At 40.3% G+C, this 24,291-nt stretch overlaps 1 protein-coding gene across 8 annotated transcripts in view; it reads left to right on the top strand.

Moving 5' to 3' along the window:
* Positions 1 to 24,291, top strand: part of MEIS2 (Meis homeobox 2) — a 204,115-nt gene that overhangs the window by 44,061 nt on the left and 135,763 nt on the right. For all 8 annotated transcript variants that reach the window (XM_060096577.1, XM_060096574.1, XM_060096576.1 and 5 more), the window contains one exon: positions 17,581 to 17,726. In XM_060096577.1, coding sequence (XP_059952560.1) covers positions 17,581 to 17,726 — 146 coding nt within the window. The remainder of the gene's footprint in view (positions 1 to 17,580; positions 17,727 to 24,291) is intronic.

The following is a 24,291-nucleotide window of genomic DNA, read 5'->3' as shown; positions in this document are numbered from 1 at the left end:
CGATAAATATTATTTTTTATTAATGTTACTGTTGTTATTATAAGAAACATTTAGAGTGAAAATTTCTCCAGAGACATATAATAGAATATACTCTAATCATTTCTCAATGCTAATTACTGTTGTTGAAGTTTGAAATTAGAATTGACAAGAATCGTTCCTTTTTCTGAATACTGTGAAGAGCCTTCTTGCTACATCCCTAGTTAAAAACACAGCAATGTCTCCCATGGCCTAATTGTCTGTTGGTAATTTTTTGTGTGTAACTTCATTGGTTGCTCATAGGCTAGGGTTTCCTTTACTAGCGTTTATTTTCACTTTACCTTTTTATCTATTCAGTATGAAAAGAGAAAATGATTGCATGGATTTGTAAGAGTGAGGCTAGACATATTGGTAAAAACAAGTAAATAGAAAAGTAGAAAAAGAAAAAGAAACAACCAAGTTGATGATTGATAGTAAAGCTGGAAATATTGCTTTTATGAAATTGCCTTTTTGGTAGGTTAGAACTGGTCAAATATTAGCAATTTCAGATGGTTCAACCTAATAATATTTATAGATTACAAGGAGTTAACAAAATGTTAACCGGACGTACTTGGTTTATCTGTTAAATGGGGATAATAGGATATGCCCCTTACACTTTGTTGTAGTGATCAAGAGTTGGAAAAAATTGTTTGAAAGCTGAAAAATCATTATGTAAATGTGAGGTATTTTTATCCAAGACCACACATTTCTAAGTCCGGGACACAAGTCGCACAACAGTTAGGTAATTATTTTCCTAATATTTTGTGGTCGATGTATAGAGGATGTCAACTCCACTTTCCACCAGCATGATACATCAACTAGAGAAAAACTAGGTATTTTAGTGGGAAAACTATAGATTCAAAAAATACAGTTTCAAAATGGAGTAATCCTCAAAGTTACATAGTTCTTTTCATGTTTCTGGTCATTTAAATAATATACCACTTTTGAGAATTTCTAATTTGCTTTAGAATCTTGGAATTTTAACATAAAGTAAGACTCAGGATATAAATACTAGAGGAAATCATTATCAATTTCAGTGGCTCTTCATGATGTGAATCAGGCAGTTACCATTCAGCTGTTCTGAGACCCTGTGTTAGGAATAGTTTTACAATTATGAAATGAAGTTGGCCACCTCTTTGGTGATTACTGACTGGTGGTAGAAATTGTGTTGTACTGGGTCAGCAGTGAATTCCTCACTCAAATGATGTCGAGTCAGCTGGTTTTTAATTTGTTATCTTCTCAAGAGTGCATTCACCGACTTTATCACTGAGAAGAATGACTCCCTAGCCTAGTGTGATCAAGATCCGGAAATTCGCTGCATCAGCGTATTAAAGTTGGACTGCCTTTTGATTGGTGGCTCTGAGATCTGATCTTACAGCAAAGATGTCAGTTCTCTTGTGGGTTGGTTTGCCACAGGTATATGAATATACCTACTGAGAGACAGACCCTTTCCTTTTCCTCCTGGGAAATGGTTGAACAATGTTTTCTTTCAAACAAAGACCTTTGCAGCTCCTGTTTTATCAGCCAACACGGCCCGAATAAAGTTCACACTGGTGCCCTCAAGTTGAGTTGTGTGTCTTCATGACAAAGTGTAGGGGTATGCTATGACAAACTAATAACTACCTGGCCTTCAGCTCCTGGTCTTCCTGTAATTGGACGGCAATCAGATGTGGTAATATTTCCTGTGTAGTGGCAAATGTGGCCTTTTGCTTTTGTGCCATTTTGAAGTATGAGTTCTGGAAGAATGAGGAAAAGATTATTTTTCTTAAGCAAATGTGTTTTTCAGCCAGTGGTGACTCTGTTTTCATAGTTTTTTTTTTTCCTTTTTTTAAATGTGAATGAGTCATTAAAAAGAAATGAAAGAAGGAAGGAAAAAGTAAGAATGAAATTGAACTATTACTCATTATCTGATGTGAGCCAAATATCATATACCTCCAAATTCATATGAATCACTTGGCCATGACCAGACATTAGTAAGTACTAGTTACCCAGGTTCAAAGCCATAAAGCACTGTTTTCCCCACAGTCTACTTTTTTTTAAAATATGAATTCTGGGCTTCCCTGGTGGCGCAGTGGTTGAGAGTCCGCCTGCCGATGCAGGGGACACGGGTTCGTGCCCCGATCCCGGAGGATCCCACATGCCGCGGAGCGGCTGGGCCCGCGAGCCATGGCCGCGGAGCCTGTGTGTCCGGAGCCTGTGCTCCGCAACGGGAGAGGCCACAGCAGTGAGAGGCCCGCGTACAGCAAAAATAAATAAATAAATAAATAAATAAATAAATAAATAAAATATGAATTCCATTCCATATGGGAGTAGAGGCTGTGTTGTGAAATAGAGTTCATAGACTTGAGTTGAAGATCCAGCTCTGTTACCAACTAGCCACGTGACTTTAGGCAAGTTTCTTAACCTGTCTGGCTTCACGTTCCAAAGATATTAAAATGATTAAAATACTGAACTCTGAACTATCCTGTGGATGAGAGGATATCTATTGTACCTGGCACTTACAAGGTGCTCCACAAATGTTAGTTCTGTATTTATACAAAGGATTCAGGGATTATCTGAAGGTATGGAGCTGGTTGGCAAGGGTTAATATTAATTCTGTATTTCCCATTCATTTTTAATCTTAAGGGTGCTCAGAGTCTTTCATAATGGTGTCATTTTCCTCTGAAATTGACTAACATCTCCAGTGTTAGACCTTCTTATGATTAGGAGGAATGGGTTAATACTGAATTTCCCAAAAAAGTTTTAAAAGTGGCTTAAGAATTATTTCTATTACCTTCTTGACTATTATTGGTACTTTTTTGGTAACCTGAATAGTTCTTTGTTAACAGTATTTATCATAATGGTATTTGACCAATGGAGAAAAATACTTTTGAGTAAAATCTGCAAAGTGCATTTTGACCATCTACTTTATATCTTCATGAAGTTAAAGAAAATAGTATAGATCAACAGGTTTATAAATATCATGATGGGCTTCTCCCCATAGCATCTTTCAGTTGCTGCCCTAAATCATTTCATTCTTTCAGAACTTCACTGCAAAAACTGGGAGAATCCCCACTCCTACACCTCTGTATTGTAAGCTGTATTTTCCACTAAAATCTGTTTTATGCCAAATAACAGGTTTATGGAGATTTAACTATAATCTGCTTAACAATACTTTTATCAACTTTATTAAGGTATAAGTTTCATACTAAATTCACCCATTTAAGGTATACAATTAAATGAGTTTTGACAGTTGTGTACACCTATGAGACAAGCACCATAAACAAGATACTGTACATTTCTATCACCACCCAAAAGTTTCCTTGTACTCCTTTTTAGCCCATCCCTCCCTCTGTGTTTGTCCTCAGTCAACCACTGATCTGCTTTCCATCTATTTGTTTGCATTTTATAGAATTTAATATATTTGGAATCATATAGTATATAGTTTTTTATTTGGCTTCCTCTATTTAGTGCAGTGACTTTGAGATGTGACACATTGTATGTGTCAGTAGTTTGTGCTTTTTTATTGCTGAATAGTATTTCAGTGTATGGATATACCACATTTCGTTTATCCTTTCCTATTAGTTCATTTTAAGAATGGAAATAACTAGCATTTATTTATTTATTTACTTACTTACTTTTTTTTTTTGCGGTACGCGGGCCTCTCACTGTTGTGGCCTCTCCCGTTGCGGAGCACAGGCTCAGGACGCACAGGCTCAGCGGCCATGGCTCACGGGCCTAGCCACTCCGTGGCATGTGGGATCTTCCCGGACTGGGGCATGAACCCGTGTCCCCTGCATCGGCAGGTGGACTCTCAACCACTGCGCCACCAGGGAAGCCCCAACTAGCATTTATTGATCCACCTTTGATGTGTTAGGTACCGTCTGAGGCTAGATGTCACGTATAAAGTTCCTAAGCTTGTTAATAAGTGTAAAGCACCTGGTACAAGATAGGGATTTAATAATTACTCTTATTACTTCATTTAATTTTCATAATTAACTTATTGGGTATGTATAATTCTTCCCATTTCATAGATGAGGAAACTTAGGTTTAGAGGGTTAATCTCTTGACCAAGGTCATACTCAGCCAGTAAGGAATAGATCTGGAAATTCAATACAAGATCTCTTTTATCACCCAGCTCATGCTTCTTCCATTGCATCAACATTTTCCCCCAAGGGTATGTTCCTCTGTGATTATGTGTGGATGGGGCTGAGGGACAGAGTGGAGGGGCAAGGAGTATGTTAGAAGTGAGCCTCCAAAAGAGGCTACTACAAACAGAGTAGTAAATCTGCCCCCCCAAAAACAATAAAGTCAGAAATTTAGAAAAAGAGTGAACCAAGTATGTAGGGCACTCTTCCATATATAGGGCACCTCTATCACTAATTATCTCTTTCAATAAAGTTGCTTCTTCCAGGCAGTGAATCTTATAGGAAAATGCCTTTGAAATTTATAAAACATCAACTCTATGACCAGTTTTCAGCTCTTAGAGACCAACATCCATAGATAGCTTCTGTTTCCAAGTTTTAGATATAAATGCACAAAGAATAAAACATATTCCAAGGAATATGAGAGTTATCCATCCATTCATTTAATTAAAGTTTAGGCATATACTACACCCATAACATTATACAAAGTTCTAAGAATGTTATAAAAAAATAAAAGATATGGTGCCTGACTTGAAGAAGCTTATGTAGAAGAAATGTAGTTGTGTGTGTGTGTGTTTGTGGAAGTCTTCTGGAGATATTCTTGTAGCTAAAGTAAGCCTTGAAAGAGGTAAATAATTTGGACTAGTGTTCTGCTGTAATCAATAGGATTGAGAGTGGAGAAGGATTAAATTCATTACCGTATTAAGGTCAGTCTACTTTCCATCAATGCGTATCTTTGTAACCTAAACAGTATAAAATCCATGCCATATACCTTTGAGTACATATGTCTGTCCATATGCAAGGTGCTAAGATGACATTATTAAGTGGCCTAGAAATCACATTGTTTTGAAACAATTCAGAAAAGATTATGGATACCTTCAAACTCAGCTACTAGACTTTTATACTTTGTCCAGCATGCTGTTTTGAATAAGTAAGCAAAATATATTCATTTTGAAAAATATAATGGCTTTATTGAGATATAATTCACACAGTATATGATTCACCCATTTAAAGTGTACAATTCGTTGGTTTTTAGTATATTCACAGTTGTGCAACCGTCACCATGATCAATCTTAGAATATTTTCATCACCCCAAAAGATTATACACTCGTTAGCAGTCATTCTCCATTTAAAGTGTACTTTTAAAGGGGCTCGTGTCTGTGGTTTTTTAGTCCATAGGCTATATGAAGAATAGTCAATTTACTATATCTTAGATTATTCTTACTAAGCTGTCACATTATGTTTCCCCATAGAACTATCACATGTATGTTGTGGATATCTATTTACATTACAATATAAAAATATACCTGCTTGTTCTCAAATCATAGTAGATTTATTTAAAACAATCATAATAAGTAAAATCTCTAAATGCACAGTAGTTACTTTTTAAATGTTAGCAATTTAGTTTATAAACTTGTTAAACAAAAACCCAAAGTTTTATTAGGAAACTCTGTTGTGTGAAAATGTGCTTTGAAAAATGTACAAAATATAAGTTTCTAATAAATAACACACATATTCCACTTATGATATGTTAACGGTTTAAAAATATTCACCTAAAACCAGTTATCAACTTCACAGGTACTATTGTTCTTTTTTCTATATGTAGAAAACTTTCCAAAGGGAATGTTGATAGATAGTGCAATCTGTTGTCTTAGTAAGCATTATTATTATCACAGAGATGGCTAGCTTTTGTTTAAAGTTAAAGGATTTTTTTTGAAATTATTTAACAATGTCAGTTGCAAAGTTGTGCTTTTATTAAAATATTCTATTATTTTCATTTTACAGTAATTGAGAAAGTGGAAGAAATATTCAAAAAGTCTTTTCTGTTGTTGTTGTTCTGCTATTTGAAATGGTATCTACTGATATAAATTCACAGAGAAATACCATTTTAAGAATTCAAGCTGATCAACTGATATTATAAAAATGTATTGTCCCTACTTTTGTTTTAGATAGCAAATATGATAATGAAGTAAGGATCCTAAAAATTGAATGAAATAATTTCTGCTACAGATAGAACTTTGCTTTTTTGTTATTGCCCCTAATGAATTTTATTATTGGTTGATATTTAATGTTTTATTTAAATATAAAGTATGCTAAGAGAGATAGTAAGATATAAAATCCTATAGTTGACGGTAAAATGAGAACATTGTTATTGTTACATACCGAACATACAGATTTAATATAATTAATACATTCTTGGAAGCAGACTAATTGTATTCTAGTTTCATATAAAATGTTAAAAATACAGTTTATAAATGGTCTTTTGTAGGAAATTCTTTTTGCAAATATAAAGGCCATATCTTTCCTTGAAAGACCTGTTGATTTGGAGATGTCAGCCAGCTATCTTTACTAAAACACTTTACAATGCTAAAAATAGTCCACTTCAGTTAAATATGGATATTTTAAAAAAGAAAATCCCAGTTAGACTGCAACAGAAGGACTTTTGTGTGACAATATTTTGCATGATTAAAAATTTAAACAGAATAACAGCTATTTATATTTACAGTTACATGAGAGTAATTACTAAAGCATACAAAATACTTAGAACATAATTTAATAATGTTTTCCTCTAGCAAAGGTGCCAAAATTGTTATTTGCATAATTTTCACAATTTGTACTGAAACATAGCTAACTGAAATTGGGAAGTCATCTCTCCCCAACCACCTTTTTTCTTTTATAGGAGATGTGGGAAAGAGACTCATACATCATAACAACTCATCTTTGTATAACTTCCCATAAAAATCATGACCCTTGTGTCAAACCATTAGGTGAAAGAGATGTGTTCCATTCATACTTTCTCTTTTCTCTTTTTCAATGACCAGCCTCAGTCCAACTTCAAGGCTCCTAATTATAACATTTACTGGTTCAAAGATTAACCTTCTGAGAGGGGCATTCTGGGCTGTTGGTAACTTGATCAGCTTGGTCTTCTCTTGGTCTCTCTCTCTTTCTGGTTCTTTGTATTGCAGGAGGGAGATGATGGTATCTGGCACATTCCTAGGATGACTTGAAGATAGCAGCCTTCTGTGTTTAGGGCTGAAAGATTGTGAACTCTGTTAGCTGAAATGCCACTCTGGGGAGGCAAACAGAACATTAAAAAAGCTTTAGCTGTAGGTAGTGTAATGCAAGGAGAGTCAAATTTGAGAGCTGGGACTTGAGTGGACATTTGTCCATGCTTTCCACCTTAATAAAATCTGAGTGTTAACTGTGGAAAGGGCATTTGAGAGATCACTAAAAATGAATCATTAGAGTGCCCAGAAGAGCTTTATTATGATGTCCTGTGAATAACTTCGGAACCTACTCTGTACTTTTATAGGTGCTTATCAGGTAACTGAGGAACAAGTACATTCTATTATCCTCTACTACAGAGATTAGGCAATCTGCTGAATTATAAAGGAAAGGGAATTTACTTTTCTACTGGATTTTAGAGAATTCTGTGGGAGGCTACGGGAATAGATATCCTTTATTGAAATATTTAGAAATTTTCACTAGTATATATAGAATGGATAAACAACAAGGTCCTACTGTATAGCACAGGGAACTGTAATCAATATCCTGTGATAAAGCATGAAGGAAGAGAATATGAAAAAGAATGTATATATATGTAGAACTGAATCACTTTGCTGTACAGCAGAAATTAACACAACATTGTAAATCAACTATTCTTCAATTAAATTTTTTCAAGTGAAATTTTATCTATATATATAAATTATGAAATATATATATATTTCAATGAGAGAAATCAACTTAAGTGAAGCATAAATTAGAAATACATATACATTTCAGATGAGAGTAACCAGCTTCAGGGAAGCACAGGCTAAGAGTTTGGAAGCTTTCTTGTTCACTTCTGCTATAAAGGATTAGAGGGTTCCAGTCAATAAACAAAGCCATTTTATGGCTCCTGACGGGTAAATTGAGGGGACTGATTTGGTCAAGGACCAGTATGAGGATGTTTCTGTTCAACAGTTAACAGGATTCAACATGATATGGAAAATACAGGCGTGCAAAACTATACTACGACGCTCACGTTGCCAGCTAAAGCCTAAAACACTGCCACATTTACATATGTGTCCATCTGTCTGTTTTTACACTTTATTTTTCCAACCAGTGGGTGAAGTGGTTTTCATCCAAGCTGCAGTCTGAATTTTTTTTTTCACCCACCACTTTCCATTCTATCATATAGCTGCATATTTTAAAGTGCATGTTATTTGTCTCTGGACACACGTTCACTTACTTGCACAGCCTTGGCTGGGTTTTCGTGTCTCTTCTGGAAGGTTAGCTCATCTTCTCTGGCCTGAGCTTTGCAGTGGCCTGCACCGGGCCAGGTTGTCTCGGGATCACTGAGTTAGGGCGCAGTTTGTCGCCTTCTCCAGGTGGCAGAAATCCCCCAGCACAGGCCGGGCCAGCGGCCAGGGCCACAGTCGAGCCGAGCCAGTGAGAATGGAAGTGCTTTCGGTCTCTTCAGTGGAGAGCCTGCGTAAATCCTGTGTAAATAGAGGGAGGAGAACAAAGAATGAGCCCCTACAGCTCTGAGCATTTGGAGCCATTTGGGGCTGAATTTGCTAAATGCTGCTTATACAGCCTGAAAAGTTGAAGAGAAAGGAGCTTAAAATCCCCTCTTTTTTTCCCTTTTTGCTCATACCCCGGGGGGAGGGTGTTCAGGACCAGGGAAGCCTGAGGTAAGCCGATGAAGTCTTGTTTTTTCAGTGCTCTTTTGAGTGTGAAAAAGGTGGCCTGGGTCACTGTCCTCTCTTTAATGTCGGAAAACCCACACAGTTAGTAAATGTTGCATGTAAACGAAAGCATTTCACCTCTCCTGCTTCCCTCCATGCTAGTGGGCCATGAACCAGTCACTTGAAAAATCACAGAAAAATTTCACTTTAACGTGTCCAGACAGTTAAGCACAGCAGGAGAGTAAAAGAGATCAGTAATTAGCAGGTCTCACTGCTGGCCCCTCACCCCACCTCTCTCCCCTCGCCCTCCCCACATTTCTGGGTCTGTAGCTTCCCCCTCCCCCCAACCTCATCTGATGTGAAAAAGGTAAATTGCAGATTTACTCTGAGGATGGTTCATGGAAAGCAAGCTTTGTAAGGCTAGAGTCTAACATAGAACTGGGCAAAGGCAGCTTCTTCTTCTTCTTCTACTTCTACTTCTTCTCCTTCTTCTTTTTGCCTCTTATTGAAAACCCTGATTCAGATTTCTCAGTGGGATGTCCTATGTTAAACTCCTGGAAGGTAGTCCCTGAAAGAAAATATCTTTTACCATATTAAAGGGAAAAAAGCATAACGAAATGATGACAGAAAATGAGTTTCCAAAGAGCTTTGTGTTGCAGTTCCATGGCTACAGGATACTTCATTTTTTAACTGTAATGCTCCGAGTAATCTGAACTGCCTGGGCAAGGGGCAGCCACTCTCTCCTGGCAGTCTCTCTTCCCCATTGGATTTGGGCAGGTTTGAGAAATGGAGCACCGTTTTCAAAAAAACAATATATGACACGTGTCTCAGACATGTAAGGATCATCTCTGAGGAGGGCCATGCCCTCCTGAGCAGTAAAACACTGGGCATGATACACCCAGTGCCTCTAGAGTAGGAAGAGTGGTGTGTGAGGGAGCCCGAGGCTGGGTGGCTGGGTTACCAGAGCCAAGGACTCACTTCATGGACCTTCCTCAAAGCAGGTTACATTCTCATAGGGGCCTAATAATATGTCTCAAGGCTCTTGCTGACAATTTGTCCATCCCACTAACATTTGACTGTTTACTCTGTGTCAGGGCTTGGGAATCAGGGCCCCTGCCTTGAAGAAGCTCACAGTCAATCAGGACAGACAACTTAGTAGACAGATAAATTGCAAAACAGAAAAGTAAATATAGCAGAGGCAAAGAACAAACTGCTGAAGAAATCAAAAGCATAGTATACCAGCTCTGTTAATGGGAAATAGAGAAAGCTTTACAAAGGAGGCTCCTTTTTCATTGGGTTTTGAAATTTGAATAGGAGTTTGCCTGGGCAAAGAAGAATGGGAAGGAGTAAAAAAATGAAGACAAAGGGCATTTTTGGCCAAGGGCACAGGGCTAAAGGCATGGAATTTTGAAAGATCCCTTGGCTCAGAAAAGTTCTTAAAATTAAACAAATACTCCTATTTCAAAATCATATTTAATTTGAACTTTAGGTCTACAGGGAACAATAATAGTCCTGCAGATAATGGACATAACTGTAAAAATATGCATCTGTTTGTTTCTTGGTTCATAGTTACTTTTAAGTGTGCTGTCACCCACTGTCTCTTTAGTTTATGAATGTGAGTACCTAAGGCCTCACTCTTGGGGTTTGTTTCTTGAGCAGTGAGGGCTAACCCAGAATCTAGCTTCACTTTTCACCTCTTCTTGTTTTCCTGGAAGCCTAAGGGAGAGGATAGAGGCTGTGAGCATGGGCTTTACAGGACAAGCATCTCTCTGCCACTTCCTGACTGTGTGACCTTTGACAAGTTACTTAATTCTTTTGAGTCTGTTTTCTTTATATATAAAATGGAATTGATAATAGTAGTTATTTCATTCATTTGTTGTGAAGACTGAGGACTGGAACATTGCAAGTGTCCAGTGAAAGTTACTTGTGATAATGAGGATAATGAAAGTGAATTATAGTGAGACAGAAATGGTGTAGAAAAGGGACTACCCTATTGAAAATTAAACACTAACATTTAAGAATTCTAGGGCTTCCCTGGTGGCGCAGTGGTTGAGAGTCCGCCTGCCGATGCAGGGGACACGAGTTTGTGCCCCGGTCCGGGAAGATCCCACATGCCGTGGAGCCATGGCCCGTGAGCCATGGCCACTGAGCCTGCGCGTCCGGAGCCTGTGCTTCGCAACGGGAGAGGCCACAACAGTGAGAGGCCCGCGAACTGCAAAAAAATGAATTCTATAAACTTGTATATGTATATATATGTGTATGTATATATGACTATAGACAAAAATGTGCAGTTCATCTACAAATATATTTGGATACTTATGTACAAATTAGTGAATTCTTTGAAAAAGGTAACAATATAATTTATAGACTTAAAGTTTATAATCAGACATATAAATATCTATATATTCATGAATACACCTAAGTTCTGGAAGTAGGTTGGAAGATATGTGTGTGTGTCTGAAATTAGTGAATTTACATTGCCCAAACTAAAAATGATCATAAATAGAGTGAGTTTCTATTTATCAAAAAAGAGAAGGAGAAAAAAAAAGCCATGTTCTTTCAGGTGAGATATCACTCTTTTTTACAGTATATACTTTATATGAACATATTTAACTATTAAACTTTGTCCAAAACTGGGAGAAGTGAGGATTAAATAATGTGCCACCGACTTACTCAAAAGAAGTACAAATGCTATTAACCAAAACATGTATTCATTTGTCCTAATATTTCTCTGAAAATACAATACTGAGAGGTTACTTTCAGATGTTTGTAATTTGACAGGGTGCCAAATGTCACAGAAGCCTTATTCTATCTTTAAAAAGTGACTTTAAGGCAGAGAATACATCACTTTAGTTACAGCTCTGTGAAGTAGGTCGTAGTACTGCACGGTGATGACATCACAGCCTTGAGATCCTGACTGTATGGACAGTAGATGCTCAAATATTTGCAGCATCTCTGGGCTCTGAAGGTCAGTCTGGTGCTGTCCATATAAGGGCCTCCACTTGGACCACAATAAACCCATTATAAAAATCCCGAGTCTCAAAGACTCTTGCTGTACTGAATATATCTAAAGACTGTACAGACACTGGCTTACTTGTGAGAGAAAAGTTTGCACATTTCTGTTTGAACCTGGACCAGCCTGGACCAGTTCTAGCTCAGTCCCAGCCCCTGGGCCCTAGATCTAATCTCTCCTCTGCACTGAGACCTTTACCTGTAGGATCAAGCCTGGTTTGATAACAGAGTTCAAGTGAGGTAATGCTTGGAAAAGTGAAAAATAACTTACAATATGTGAGAATACCAGTGGTAGTAACACTGGACTTGGAGTTACCTGGACTCGGGTTTATCCTTGATTACATGTAGCTGTGGAATCTTAGGCAACGATTTAACCCCTTGGCCTCCGTTTCTTCACTGATAAATGTCAGGGCTGTTTTTCGGAGGAGGTAGGGAGGTGGAATAGGAAGAAAAAGATGGACTAGGACCCTCTTGGCTGTTGCACTTGCCCTATATTTCTGATAGGGCAGAAGGCCACATCCCAGTGGTATTGGACTCATCGTAGCACATCATCACTGTTTGTGTCGTTTCTTTATTCCAAGCCAAGAAGTTGACGTCTAAAATATAGACAGATTTGTGGCTAAATGGGGTTAAGACGATATGCCGATGAAAGGAAGTGGTGTCCTTTTGCCTGGGCAGTTTTTATGGCCAAGAATTGTATGGATTGGGAATTTCTGCTTAGAATCATCTGAGGATCCTCTCATCATGTGCCCATATCTTTCCTTGATTCACTGGCTACATAGCTATAGAAATGGATTTTGCCTACACCTGGATACCCATGGTATCCCAGGATTAACTTCCTTGCAACTAGACTCCCTCAGTATTGCTCTTCTAGGTAGGTGTAGATTGGGGCTGCTTCCCCTGGCAGTGCCCTGTTCTGAGCATAGTGTGCTCAGCTATGGAAAGCATCTGTGACCTCCTCCTCCAGAACATGGGTGTGAATCCAGCTGGAGATGCTCTCAAAATACCTCAGAGTCTTGAAACAGGTGGAGGACACAGAGATTAGATTCAGGCCTTTAGACAACCACCACCAGGGGTCGTGGGCTAAAGGGATATTCTCTGTGCCCTCCAACAGTGCTTCTCAAACTTGAGTGTCATCAGAATCACCTGGAGTGCTTAGTAACCCTCAGATTGTCTGGCCCCATCCCTGGAGGTTCGGATACGGTGGGTCTGGGGTGGGTCCAAGAATTTGCATTTCTTGCCATTTCTTTGCCACTGCTAATGGTGCTGGTCCGTGTTTGGAGAGCCAGTGTTCTACAGCTTCTTTCTTCCTGTTTAACCCTCACCATCAGAAGAGAAGGTGGGGCTACCTTGTGTTGGCCAGTACCTGTGACGGAGAGCACCACGGCTTTCCCACAGTGAATAAGGCCCTGGCCAGATTGTAGTTTCTCACCGTGACCACTAACCCCATTTGTGGCAGTAGAATAGAATTTTAACTATTCAACTGTGCTTGAGGTTGCATCTTATCTCAAATTAGAAGGTCATCTAGTTCGGTGGCTTCCAAAAGCCGGTTTAAGAACCAGTGCTAGGCTGATTGTGTAACCAAACCCAAGGAACTTGTTAAAAATACAAATTCTTTGTCCCTGCCCCAGGATATTTTGATTTAGTAAGTCTGGGATAAGGCCTGGGGACCTGTGTTTTTAACAATCTCCCCTGATAATTTAGTCCACTTCAAAGGTATCTATCTACAGGCCTTGAGTATTTCTTTCCATGGTCACACACAGTGCGTTCAGTAACACGCAGCTATTTTGAGTATCTTTGCCCCAAACTTAGACTGTGCCTTTAGTCAAGGGATTAGCAACCTTTTAAAAGAAGCATGCCCAGTAGTTCTTTATTTAGTTTTTCCCCATCAGAGGTGGCAATGCTGGTGGAATGGCCTTGGGTCAGCCCTTTAAAAAGACTCTAATGGGGGCTTCCCTGGTGGCGCAGTGGTTGAGAGTCTGCCTGCCGATGCAGGGGACACGGGTTCGTGCCCCGGTCTGGGAAGATCCCACATGCCGTGGAGCGGCTGGGCCCGTGAGCCATGGCCGCTGAGCCTGCACGTCCGGAGCTTGTGCTCTGCAACGGGAGAGGCCACAACAGTGAGAGGCCTGCGTATCACAAAAAAAAAAATAAATAAAAAAAAAATAAAAAGACTCTAATGGGCACTGAGTTCTTCAAAGAAGTGCCATTCCTGGCATGTTTGGAAGTGACTACCTGCACTCGGGCAGTCCACCCAGTCCCTTTGGGACCATGAAGAGTGCAGTCGCCCCAGTTTGGGATTATCAAAGAGAGGGGAGGGCCCTTGAATAAACTCATTGATAAGTTTAGCCCTTTACTCATGCAGCAGACCATCACTGGGTGTCTACTCTGGCTCAGACATGAAGGTGTGCTCTCAGGATAAAAAGATAAACAAGACACAGTTCCTGCCCACACCATGGATCCCACACTTCTGAGTCCTAACTTCAGAATCTTAGATACATGCCATTATCTCCTTTTCCTCCTCTGACACGTGCATCTGTGCCCGTATACACACCATTTTCGGCACAGAAACTCATTTGGCTCAGATGCCAAGGATTGCCAACGCAGCCCTAAAACACGGAAACAATGTCCACTTTAAGGATTACTTTAGTATCATCTGCACAGTTTTGTTTTAGGTTGCAGATCACACAGTTGCCTTTTAAAGTTTTTCTTTTAAAAGAAAAATTGCTGTTGTTAGTCCTCTGTGCTAGAGTTGGTTCACAATCCATTGGAAGAAAAAACAAATTTATTGTGTGTTTGGAGAAGAAAATTCCTATCTTTATAGAGGTATAAACACTAATATTAATTTAAAAATCTAATGTCTAGTATCTGGTTATTATAAAAATAGGTGCATTTTTCTTTACAATTATTTGCCACACTGGATCCAAATTCAAATATTTTACAATGTTTATATACATTTATATAAAATGGACCGCTTTATATTAAAATGCATGTAATGCTCCTGTCTTCTCCAGTTTAAGTCAGTCATCAAAGGATGCTCAATCCAGCTATATTTTTTTTTCTTGAGCTAAATATAGTGAATCATATAGTTTGAAGGTGTTACCAGCCCTCTCTGCTTTTAAGCAAGAGAAAATGTACCGTGGAAACACTGTCTCTCATTTTTAAGGTCATTGATTGGGTTAAAAAGGCAAATGCCTTTTTTTGTTGAACTTCCTTCAATTAAGCCGTTAACCTTTTAAAATAAGTATATTCAAGAAATCTATCAAAAAAAGCTAAATGAGATTTTTAACAAAATCCTGACAATTTCAGCTTAAACATATACACAGAAACCATATGTGCTTAGGAAGAAATATATACACACAGGCATTGTTTACAGTGTGTGTTTTTATATTTGGAAGACATTGAAGGAAGAGCCATTCCATACATACATTATCTGAAATGTACATCCAGATAGCCCACATAGATTTTTCCATCCAGAGACAAAGATATCTTTATCCGTGGTAGGTCGACAGACAGACTGACTTCAAACTTGCACTTGCAGTGTGGTTTTTTTTCCCTCATCTCCGGGTACTGCTTTTCAAAATCGCCTCAGGCTATAGAACAGCACCTCAGATCCCCAAGGCCCACTGCCTGGCTCCTAATAGCCACTCTCCATCTGTGTCACATGAACAGCTGATGAGATCGCTTCAGTGTCTGTATTTTGGAGAGCATATCCACCCAGGTTAAAATGCTAGGGTTGCCAAGAAGCAGTCAGAAGCCATTAGTGTGGGTGAGAATTTGCCTTGCAGCAGTTCCTTGGCATGGTGGAAAGTGTGTATGCATGTCCCTGCTTGAGCTTGTGTGTGTGTGTATGTGTGTATGTGTGTGTCCTTGTGCAAGTGACCCCCTCGTGTACATGGTTGTGTAGGGAGGGTAGACAGATGAAGACTCGACTCCATCTAACCAGTACTCAAAAGTCAAGTGCCTTTGTTTCCCTGTACTCTGATTAGTTCTTTGACCACTTGGGGTCCTTTCGACTCACTTTTTCTTTTTCTTTTTTTTAATCATAACAGACGGCAAAGAAAAAGAGAACAGCAACTTCGGGGTCATGCTCTAGTGTTTGGGCAGATGGAAGGGAGCTGCTTTGCCTTGGGGCAGGGTGGTTGTAATGAAGTGGCCTGTCAGTCTGTAAATAGTGAGGGTCATCTCTTCCATGTGATGGAGGGTATCGCATTGCAGTGAAAATGGAAATGTCAATAAAATTAATCTGCCAGCTCTTTGCTGTGGCTTTTCTGCTTCTCTGGCCAAAGAAGGTTGAGGATTTTTGTGGTGCGAAAGGAAAAGAACAGGTATAGAGAAGCCCACCAAGCAGACGGGACAGGTTAGGAGGCGAGGGGCCTGTGGCAGGATATCCCATGTGGCCCAGTCCAGGAGGAGGGAGCTGGTCTGGGAATGAGCTGGTGGATCTATAGCATTTCCCTGGGAAGCTGCGGAGCGTCTAGCTCTGGCTACATTGAGCACAGAGTTTATTGTTTTAGGCTTTCTTGGACAAGGTTTTTACTTAGCATGGGATTTATGGCATTTACTGCTAATGAATGTCTATTCTTAAATTACAAAAACCCCCATCTCAGCGCAATTCCCAGATGTCCTTCCAGGACCCTGGCTTCTTAAACACCAGCAGGGAGCATAAACTCTCCACTTCTCTGTTTTCCTCTTTCGTGTGGCTCCAGGCTAATGATGTGCAAGGCAAACACAGCCATCTATAAAGCCCCAGTGCTGTCCCCGTATTCTTCATTTATTTTGCATTTGATTATGCCACAAGTCGGATCTTGTTTCTTTCCTTTTTTTAAAGTTATTAGTTCAAATATTAATGTAGGGATATGGCATATATTGCTACTCTTGATTGATGCCTTCCCAAAAACAGGAAGACGTGCTCGTATGAATTTTAAGAAAGTAGGGGTCCTGCAATGCCTTGCCAGAAGAGTTTTTCAGATACATAATTTAGATGCCCTCCAGGCAGGCTTTCAAGGCATTTTTGCCGGAGGGGAAGAAAAAATAACTATGACTGTTAAAAGTAAATGATTTTTGCTAATGCACAATTAATGCCAGAGAAAAAGCACAGAAGAGAAAGATGTTGATAGAAACTTCTGATTAAGTGAGCACCCTACCTTGATGTGCATCTTTTTTTTTTTTTTTTTTTAATGATAATGATCAGTGGTGCAGAGAGCTAAAAGTTTTCATGTCACGCGGATGCTGAGTCCAGGGTCATCTGAGGAGTGTGTGAATGTGCGTGCTTAGGAGGTGACAGTTCTAGGAGGGGCTGAGCAGGCAGTGTGTTATGTGCAATGAACAGTGACACAGTTACTGTCACCTATGCAGGCAGCCTAGAATATATAGACTACAGAACATTTAACTTGATTACCCTACAGTATGTGTTCACTCTGGGCATGGGGATGCATTCTCACTGAATGGGTTTTCTGATGGCGGTTTTCCCACACTGGATTCCATAATTGACAAAGAGCTACTGCACTGTGTCAAGAGCACAATTAGAATTGAATTAATGATATGGGCGAGTGTGAGACACACAAAATTAACATTTGAAGAGGTCTGGTTTAATTTTGTCTTTTACATATTTGTCTCCAATTATACTTTAATGAAAGAGAATATACCCGCTTAATGGATTTCTTTCAACAAGCTTAGCTGAGCTTGTCATTAGCTGCTCGTTGTTGTTGGCACCCTTTCTGTGTTTTCTCTAATGTATTTTCATTTCTTTCTACTAGGGGATGGTTTAGACAACAGTGTAGCTTCACCTGGCACAGGTGACGATGACGATCCAGACAAGGACAAAAAACGCCAGAAGAAAAGAGGCATTTTCCCCAAAGTAGCAACAAATATCATGAGAGCATGGCTCTTCCAGCATCTCACAGTAAGTCAAGATGAAAGAGAAAAATAAGTTTTGTTGTTTTGCTTTCTCCTAGCAAGTTAGATGGGCTCATACAGGTTTTTTTGAAAATAGTGCCTATTTTCCCTTTCTCAAAATCTGATGGTTAACAGAGCAGTTAAGGTTTTACCAACTCTCACCACCCAAAGAGTACCCTGTAGAAAGGAGGAGTTTTTGTTTCCATAGGTCAGGAATGGACCTTATTAAAAATGGTCTAGGGCCCTAAACAGTATATATAAGTAAATGTGTTATTTATGCTAAAAGGGATGAGAGCAACTTCAGATAATGCAACTGCAACCAAGGGAAACAGTTGTAAGAAGCTCACGAATCCATAAACGTTGCCGATTACACTCGTAACGAAAGCCATCTCCTCCAGCAGGCAAAAAAAAAGCACTTTGCCACATGCATGTCCAAGCTCATGGTACCAGGGGCAACTCTAATTGCTGAAGCAGCTTGCAAACATGTCACATGTTTGTATGACAAACGCAGAAGGGTTATAGGTGCTATAACGCCTTTGTTTCTAAGGTAGAGATTAAAGATTCATTTTTAGCGGTTCAAGTCCATTATCTTATAAGCCCATCCTGTTCACTTGTGGGAAAAGATCAACTATGTGCAACATTTTTAAAGTAACAGTTTATCTTCCTGTTTGCAGTCGGTTTTATGCATCATTTTATATATACCATTGACTCTGAGACCCTCATGACAAAAACATTACAACATATTTTTATAGAGGAACTAGGCACTCATATTTTACTGTTCATTTGGAAATTCTGGGAAAATGGTGAAGATGTCACAGGCTGTTTCTTGCTATGAGATTGTTTTCAGGCCATTCTATTTAGGCTAATGCTTAAAAATAGAGTAGCACATTGAAAGCTGAAGGTCTTTGATTATCCAGCTTGTGGGCTGCCATGCTGAATGACATTAGTTACAGTGTCATGGGTCCAGCACAAGGTTCCACTTTTATTTATGGCGGTAGCAGCTGATCTGCTCTTGTAGCAGAGCTACAAAGGGCAAGGGGTGGGCCAGGAGCAGCGGTGGGGAGGTGGGGAGGGCAACGCGATAGATTCACATTCCTAAATCGGCCATTTTGATGTAAGGACATTAGTAGCAAACTAAGGTGTATCGATCTGGCCGGTGGTGTTAGGATTAGCTGGGAGAACCAACGAGGCTGCCTTGGCAGTGGTTATTCCTGCCTTGCAGCTATGGCCATTTCAAAGGTCAGGGCCCTGCACTGACTGGGCTCAGAGGAATTAGACAGAACATGCAGTCTCTGGGCTGATTACTTAACCAAAGACAAAATAATGAGTCCTAAGCAAATACTGACTAATTGAAAGGGCTGTAAATCCATTACATATTGGTCAGGGATAATCAGGAGTATTTAATCACTTTTATCTATTCAGGAGCACTGAAGCTGCAACAGCAAAGCCCTGAACCTTGCCATGTGGTTATTATTCTCATCATTATCAAAATTACTTCACAGCTGTTCTTTGCTACATCACCTCAGCTGGAGATTTACTAACCTGTAAAATGTTTTTAATTTGGAAGTCGAATGAGTGTGAGGGGAGGGGTTTCTCATTTTTAACTGAAGGTTTGTTTGGTTAGAGTAGCAAGTAAGAAAGGCAGGGTAGGAGCGAGTGGATGGCAGGCATGCCGCCTTCTCCCACCAGCAGCTCACCTGTCTGGCTTCCTCCCTCTGTCTTCCTTCATGCTCGGCCTTCCTTGGTTGAAAATCAAGACTTCAACGATTGCTTTCCAAGCCAACATCCCCATGTATTTTCACAGAACAGCAGGATCTTAGGGAATTTGCCTGCTTTGTTGACAAACCAGGAAACTCAGACCCAGAAAAGGAAGTGATTGGCTCAAGGTCCAGCTGCAACCAGGACCCAAGCCTTTCTTGTCCCCAGCTCTGTGCTCTTTCTACCACATTATGATGACTTTGCGAAAATCACGATCACCTTTAACAGTTGCATATCAGTCTCACAGCCTCTGCCATCAAAATGCTCAGTGTCAAAGGGGGGAAATATGGAGAAGCAAAGTGCTGTTTGCTTTACTTGTTTTTAAAATTTTCCTGCTCCCCCAACCTTTCCGAATAGAGAAGACTTACTTTGCACCTCTCTCTTGAGGCCACCTCTCTCCTTCACCGCTCAGGTCTGTGCCTTGAATCTCCCATGGAGTGTCCAGAGCCCTGCTGGACCTCCTGCCTTGCCCTGTTGGTGTCTTATCTCCCACCTCCCTGCCCTGGATTCAACCCACTGTGCGCCGTGGCCACGGGCGAGGAATTGCGTGTGGCCGGTGATTCCTGGGTGCTCCCTGTGGCTGTAGTATACACTAGGTACTGTGTACTATGTACTTTCTCCCCACCCCGAGCTCGCTTTCATCTAGATAAACGTGCATGAGGCTTTGTGCAGAATTCTCTGTCCAACTGAAAATTTTAATTAATGCCTGTCCTTGGAGTGGGGAGAGAAAACTCAAATAGCCTGAGCTGGGGAGTCGGGAAACCAGCATTTCGAGTTCACTTTTCCTGTGTCCCGCCCGAACCTCAGTTAAGTCAAGTTCTCTGGACCTTCCATTCCCCCATTTTTCAAACAGATCTGCATGTTGCAGTCTCCTTTCCCGCACTCATGTGTGTTGGTTACACTCAGAGAACAGTCAGAGCACCCCTGTGCCCCAAACTCCTGGTCATCCTCTCCTCTCAGTACCACCCCCTTCCTTTTTATTTTCCATTAAGTGCTTTCTTTTTCTCCTCCCCATGACCTTCTTTCACATCATGCCCCTTTCATTACTTTCTCCACTGGCTTTGTCTCTCAGTCCGTCTCTCTGCTCCCCTCCCCAGCCTTTTCTGCACCTCCCTTGTATGTAAGGAAATTCTCCTGGGCTTTTTCTTTGAAAACGTCTTCCCTCTTCATCCCCACGTCACCCCAACTGCAGAGAAGAGGTTCAGTAACTTTGATGAAGATGGTTCTGTAAAACTTTTACTTCCCAATCTTTAATGAGCTGAAAGATTTACTCGGCTATAATTCTGAGTGCAGAAACCAAGAATAGAGACCCCTAACTAATGACATGTTAATTTAGACCCCTTTTCTTACATGCACTAACAGGCGTGAGGAAGTCCTTGGAAATAGAGATGCCCCACTATATTTTTCTGTCATTTAATTAATTTCAACTTTCAGAGTGAAATGTTGGCTCTAGCTCACTGAAAATAGATGTAGCCTAAATTATTATTTCATGTAAATTTCTTTACAAGTGCATGATTCAATGTGCATTCCTTCATTATTAGTCTCTTTAACATTATTTCAAACTGGTTTGTTCCCTTTTGTGCAGTATGACCTGTTCTTGTATTACAATAATCCCTGATGTACCCTTTTTTCTTTCTTTTTTTAAAAAGAGGCTAATTGAATTATCTCATTATTTTAATTTGTTAAGCAAATGTATTTTGCATCTCAGGATGTGTTCTTAAAGAAGGGGGCTGCTGAGGATTTGCCCCCTGAATGGGCCATTGGCCCATTTTGACATTCATGCATTCATTAACTAGCAGAACATAAAAGAACTCTGGTTGTATTTTTTTTTTTCCAAACACCCAACCAGCATGGAGCAACTTTTCCCAATAAGCCACAGGGGTCTCTCTACATATGTTCTCAACTGCAAGCTATTGTCACCTATTCTGAATACCTCAAAAGGCCCAGGGAGAAAAGAAGCCCACCTCAACAAAGGCCAACTGTAGCAATTGTTAAGTCTTAGTCTCAATATGACAAAAATCATTAACCTTCAGTTTTCTTGGAAGAACAAGTTCCACTACAACTGTAACAGTTAAAACAATCTCTCAAATTCCTGTGCACCACCAGCTTTAGGGGAAAAGGTAAACTCACAGCTAATCGATAATATTGAGGAAAATATTTAAACTAAATCCAAAGTTGGCCTCAAAAAACCAAACTCTTTGATGAGCTGAGGAATTTCCATAGTCTGAGTTAAGCACTTTGAACTTGCTTAGTCTGAAGCTAAATAATTAGTTTGTAGTTTCTAACTACCAATTTCAAAAATGTCCTTTAAACATCACAATAATTTTAAGGAAATGAATTCATATAAATATTTAAAGGCTCACGATAATTTTAAGGAAATAAATCCATGCAAATAGTTTTTAGAAATTCAACTAGCAGACGCATCGTGTGTTACTGTTACCCCCCTCTTCTACTGGTGGACGGCTCTGCCTGGCTTCTCAGACTAAGAAATCTAGTGAAGATCGAAGAAAGAATCTGTTGGAATGTATGTGCTTTTGCTGGAAAGTACCCAATGGCAAAAAAACGTAGGGAAATCCTAGGGAAGTATATTCTTTTCCCTAACACATGGAGATTATGATATCATAAAAGTAAGCCTGCCATTACAACTGTTTTTATTTAACTTCAAAGATAGTTAAAGAAAGAAACAGCAAGAAATAATACCCGGGCTGACGGTTTATTCTTAACCATGAAAAACTCCTCCACGCCAAGAAGCCCTTAGTGTGCTCAATTAGGCTCTCAGGCACCTTCTTTTCTCAGGCACTTCTCTTGCCACCTTCAAGAGCTCCCCTAGTTGTGTTGCAAAGAATATATTTGATCATGGGATGAAAACAGGAAGTGCTCACACACAAAGACACCACTTGCTCGTACCCGCTTCTGACTAAAGATTTTCTTATTTGAAAACATAGGGATAAAGCTCACCCTTAGTGGATGTGGGACTTCTTTCAAAGCTATGTGTACAGAATCAGAAGCAAATTTATTTTAAAGTGATATAATATCATGCAGCCTGCTGGATGCAGGTTCTAAAAACTCTGCCCTTTGTTCATGGCAAAATGCTTCACCCGTCTCCATATCTCTGGTGGTAAAAAAGGGAGTGGAATGAAGCGTGCCTCTCAGGTGTATTCACCAGTTTCACTCCTTGCCTATTAGAGTTTGTTCGTGGGATTTTGTAAAGGTCTCTTTAGAGTAATGAAAATGTGTTTTAAAGTATATTGTCCTACAGAGACAATACACCCAGAGTAAATACAGCTCCATGTTACGTAGAGAAACTTGTTTCTTCTCCAGTGAATTCAAGACCATATGACAGTCAACCTAGTCATCTCAAATTTTTTATTGTATTGTATATGTGTATACACACACACACAGAAGAGAGAATGAGAGAGAGAAAGAGAGAGAGAGAGAGAGAGGGTGGTGAGACTAGATCATTTTGCCTTTTAACAGGTTCTCTTCGTCTTGTACAGATCCAGACAGTTTCTTTTCTCAATGAGGCAACACAGTGTCAAGGTTAAGAGCGCGGGGCCTGGAGTCTGCAACACAGTAGCTTTTTTTTTTTTTTTTTGCGGTATGCGGGCCTCTCACTGCTGCGGCCCCTCCCGTTGCGGAGCACAGGCTCTGGACGCGCAGGCACAGAGGCCATGGCTCACGGGCCCAGCCGCTCCACGGCATGTGGGATCCTCCCGGACCGGGGCACGAACCCGTGTCCCCTGCATCGGCAGGCAGACTCCCAACCACTGTGCCACCAGGGAAGCCCCCCAGTAGCTTTTTGATCTTGAGCATTGAGGTCTCTTGACCTCAATATTCCATATCTGTAGAATGGGGATAATTTTAGAATGACCTCAATATTCCATATCTGTAGAATGGGGATAATTCTAGAACCAACGTTGCAGTCATTAAATGAGACAATGTAAAGCATTCAGCTCCATGCCTGGCTCTTGTAATAAGTACATATTATAAAGTAACTATAATTTTGTCTTGTAATCTAGTTGAATAGCTACCAGGAGACTTTGACCAGTTGAACTGAGCAACCAAAATTACCACATACTTTCCTGGGACTGTGTGAGATGGAGAGACTAGCTTTGCCAGACAAGTCCCAAAGGCCCCTCGGCAGGAGAGAATATAGTCTAACCTCCACCCTCCAGAGCCATGTAAACATTGGATGGCTGCCCAGTGGTGTTAGGTGATCGCATCAGAGAGTCCTGGTGCCCATGGAAAGCCAGAGCATCCTGGTGAGCCTTCTGGGATGGGGATGGGAGGTAGAAAAGAAACTGGCAGTGAAATGGTTAAGAACGCCTCAGCTGGGGCCTCCTTTTTGTAGAGAAACTCCCCTTCCCCATAAGGATTCCAGTACGTGAATAGCATTTATAGTCTCCCGCTTCCTCAGAGTACCAGAGTCTGGGCTCTCTGAGAGAGAGCAGAGTGTGGGTTTTTAAAAAGGGTCACTGGATGTGAAATTAGGCTTGGGTTTTAGCTCTGTGGTCGTGGGTGAGCTCTTCAACCTCTGAACCTATTTCCAGACCTGCAAGATGAAAAGAGTAAATATGTGCTCTACTTAGCTGGTTGGGTTGCTGCCAGGCCCAGATGATGTGGTCAGTTTGTAAACTGTAATGTGCTGCACGAAGTCGAGTACTTTGGTTTTTGGTTGTGTGCTTGGGACTCCAGCAGCTTGAGGCCTCTGGTACCTCATGAAATCACCATGAGTGAGAGACGCAGTACAGCCTGCCTCGTTCTCCTCTACCCCAGTTTCTCCACTTGTCCATTTCCACAAGGGTATCCATGGA

This window comes from Mesoplodon densirostris, chromosome 4 (genome assembly GCF_025265405.1).
Source record: "Mesoplodon densirostris isolate mMesDen1 chromosome 4, mMesDen1 primary haplotype, whole genome shotgun sequence".
Classification (NCBI taxonomy): Eukaryota; Metazoa; Chordata; class Mammalia; order Artiodactyla; family Ziphiidae; genus Mesoplodon; species Mesoplodon densirostris.
The sequence above is the reverse complement of the archived record's forward strand: the minus strand, read 5'-3'. Positions and strand labels throughout refer to the sequence as shown.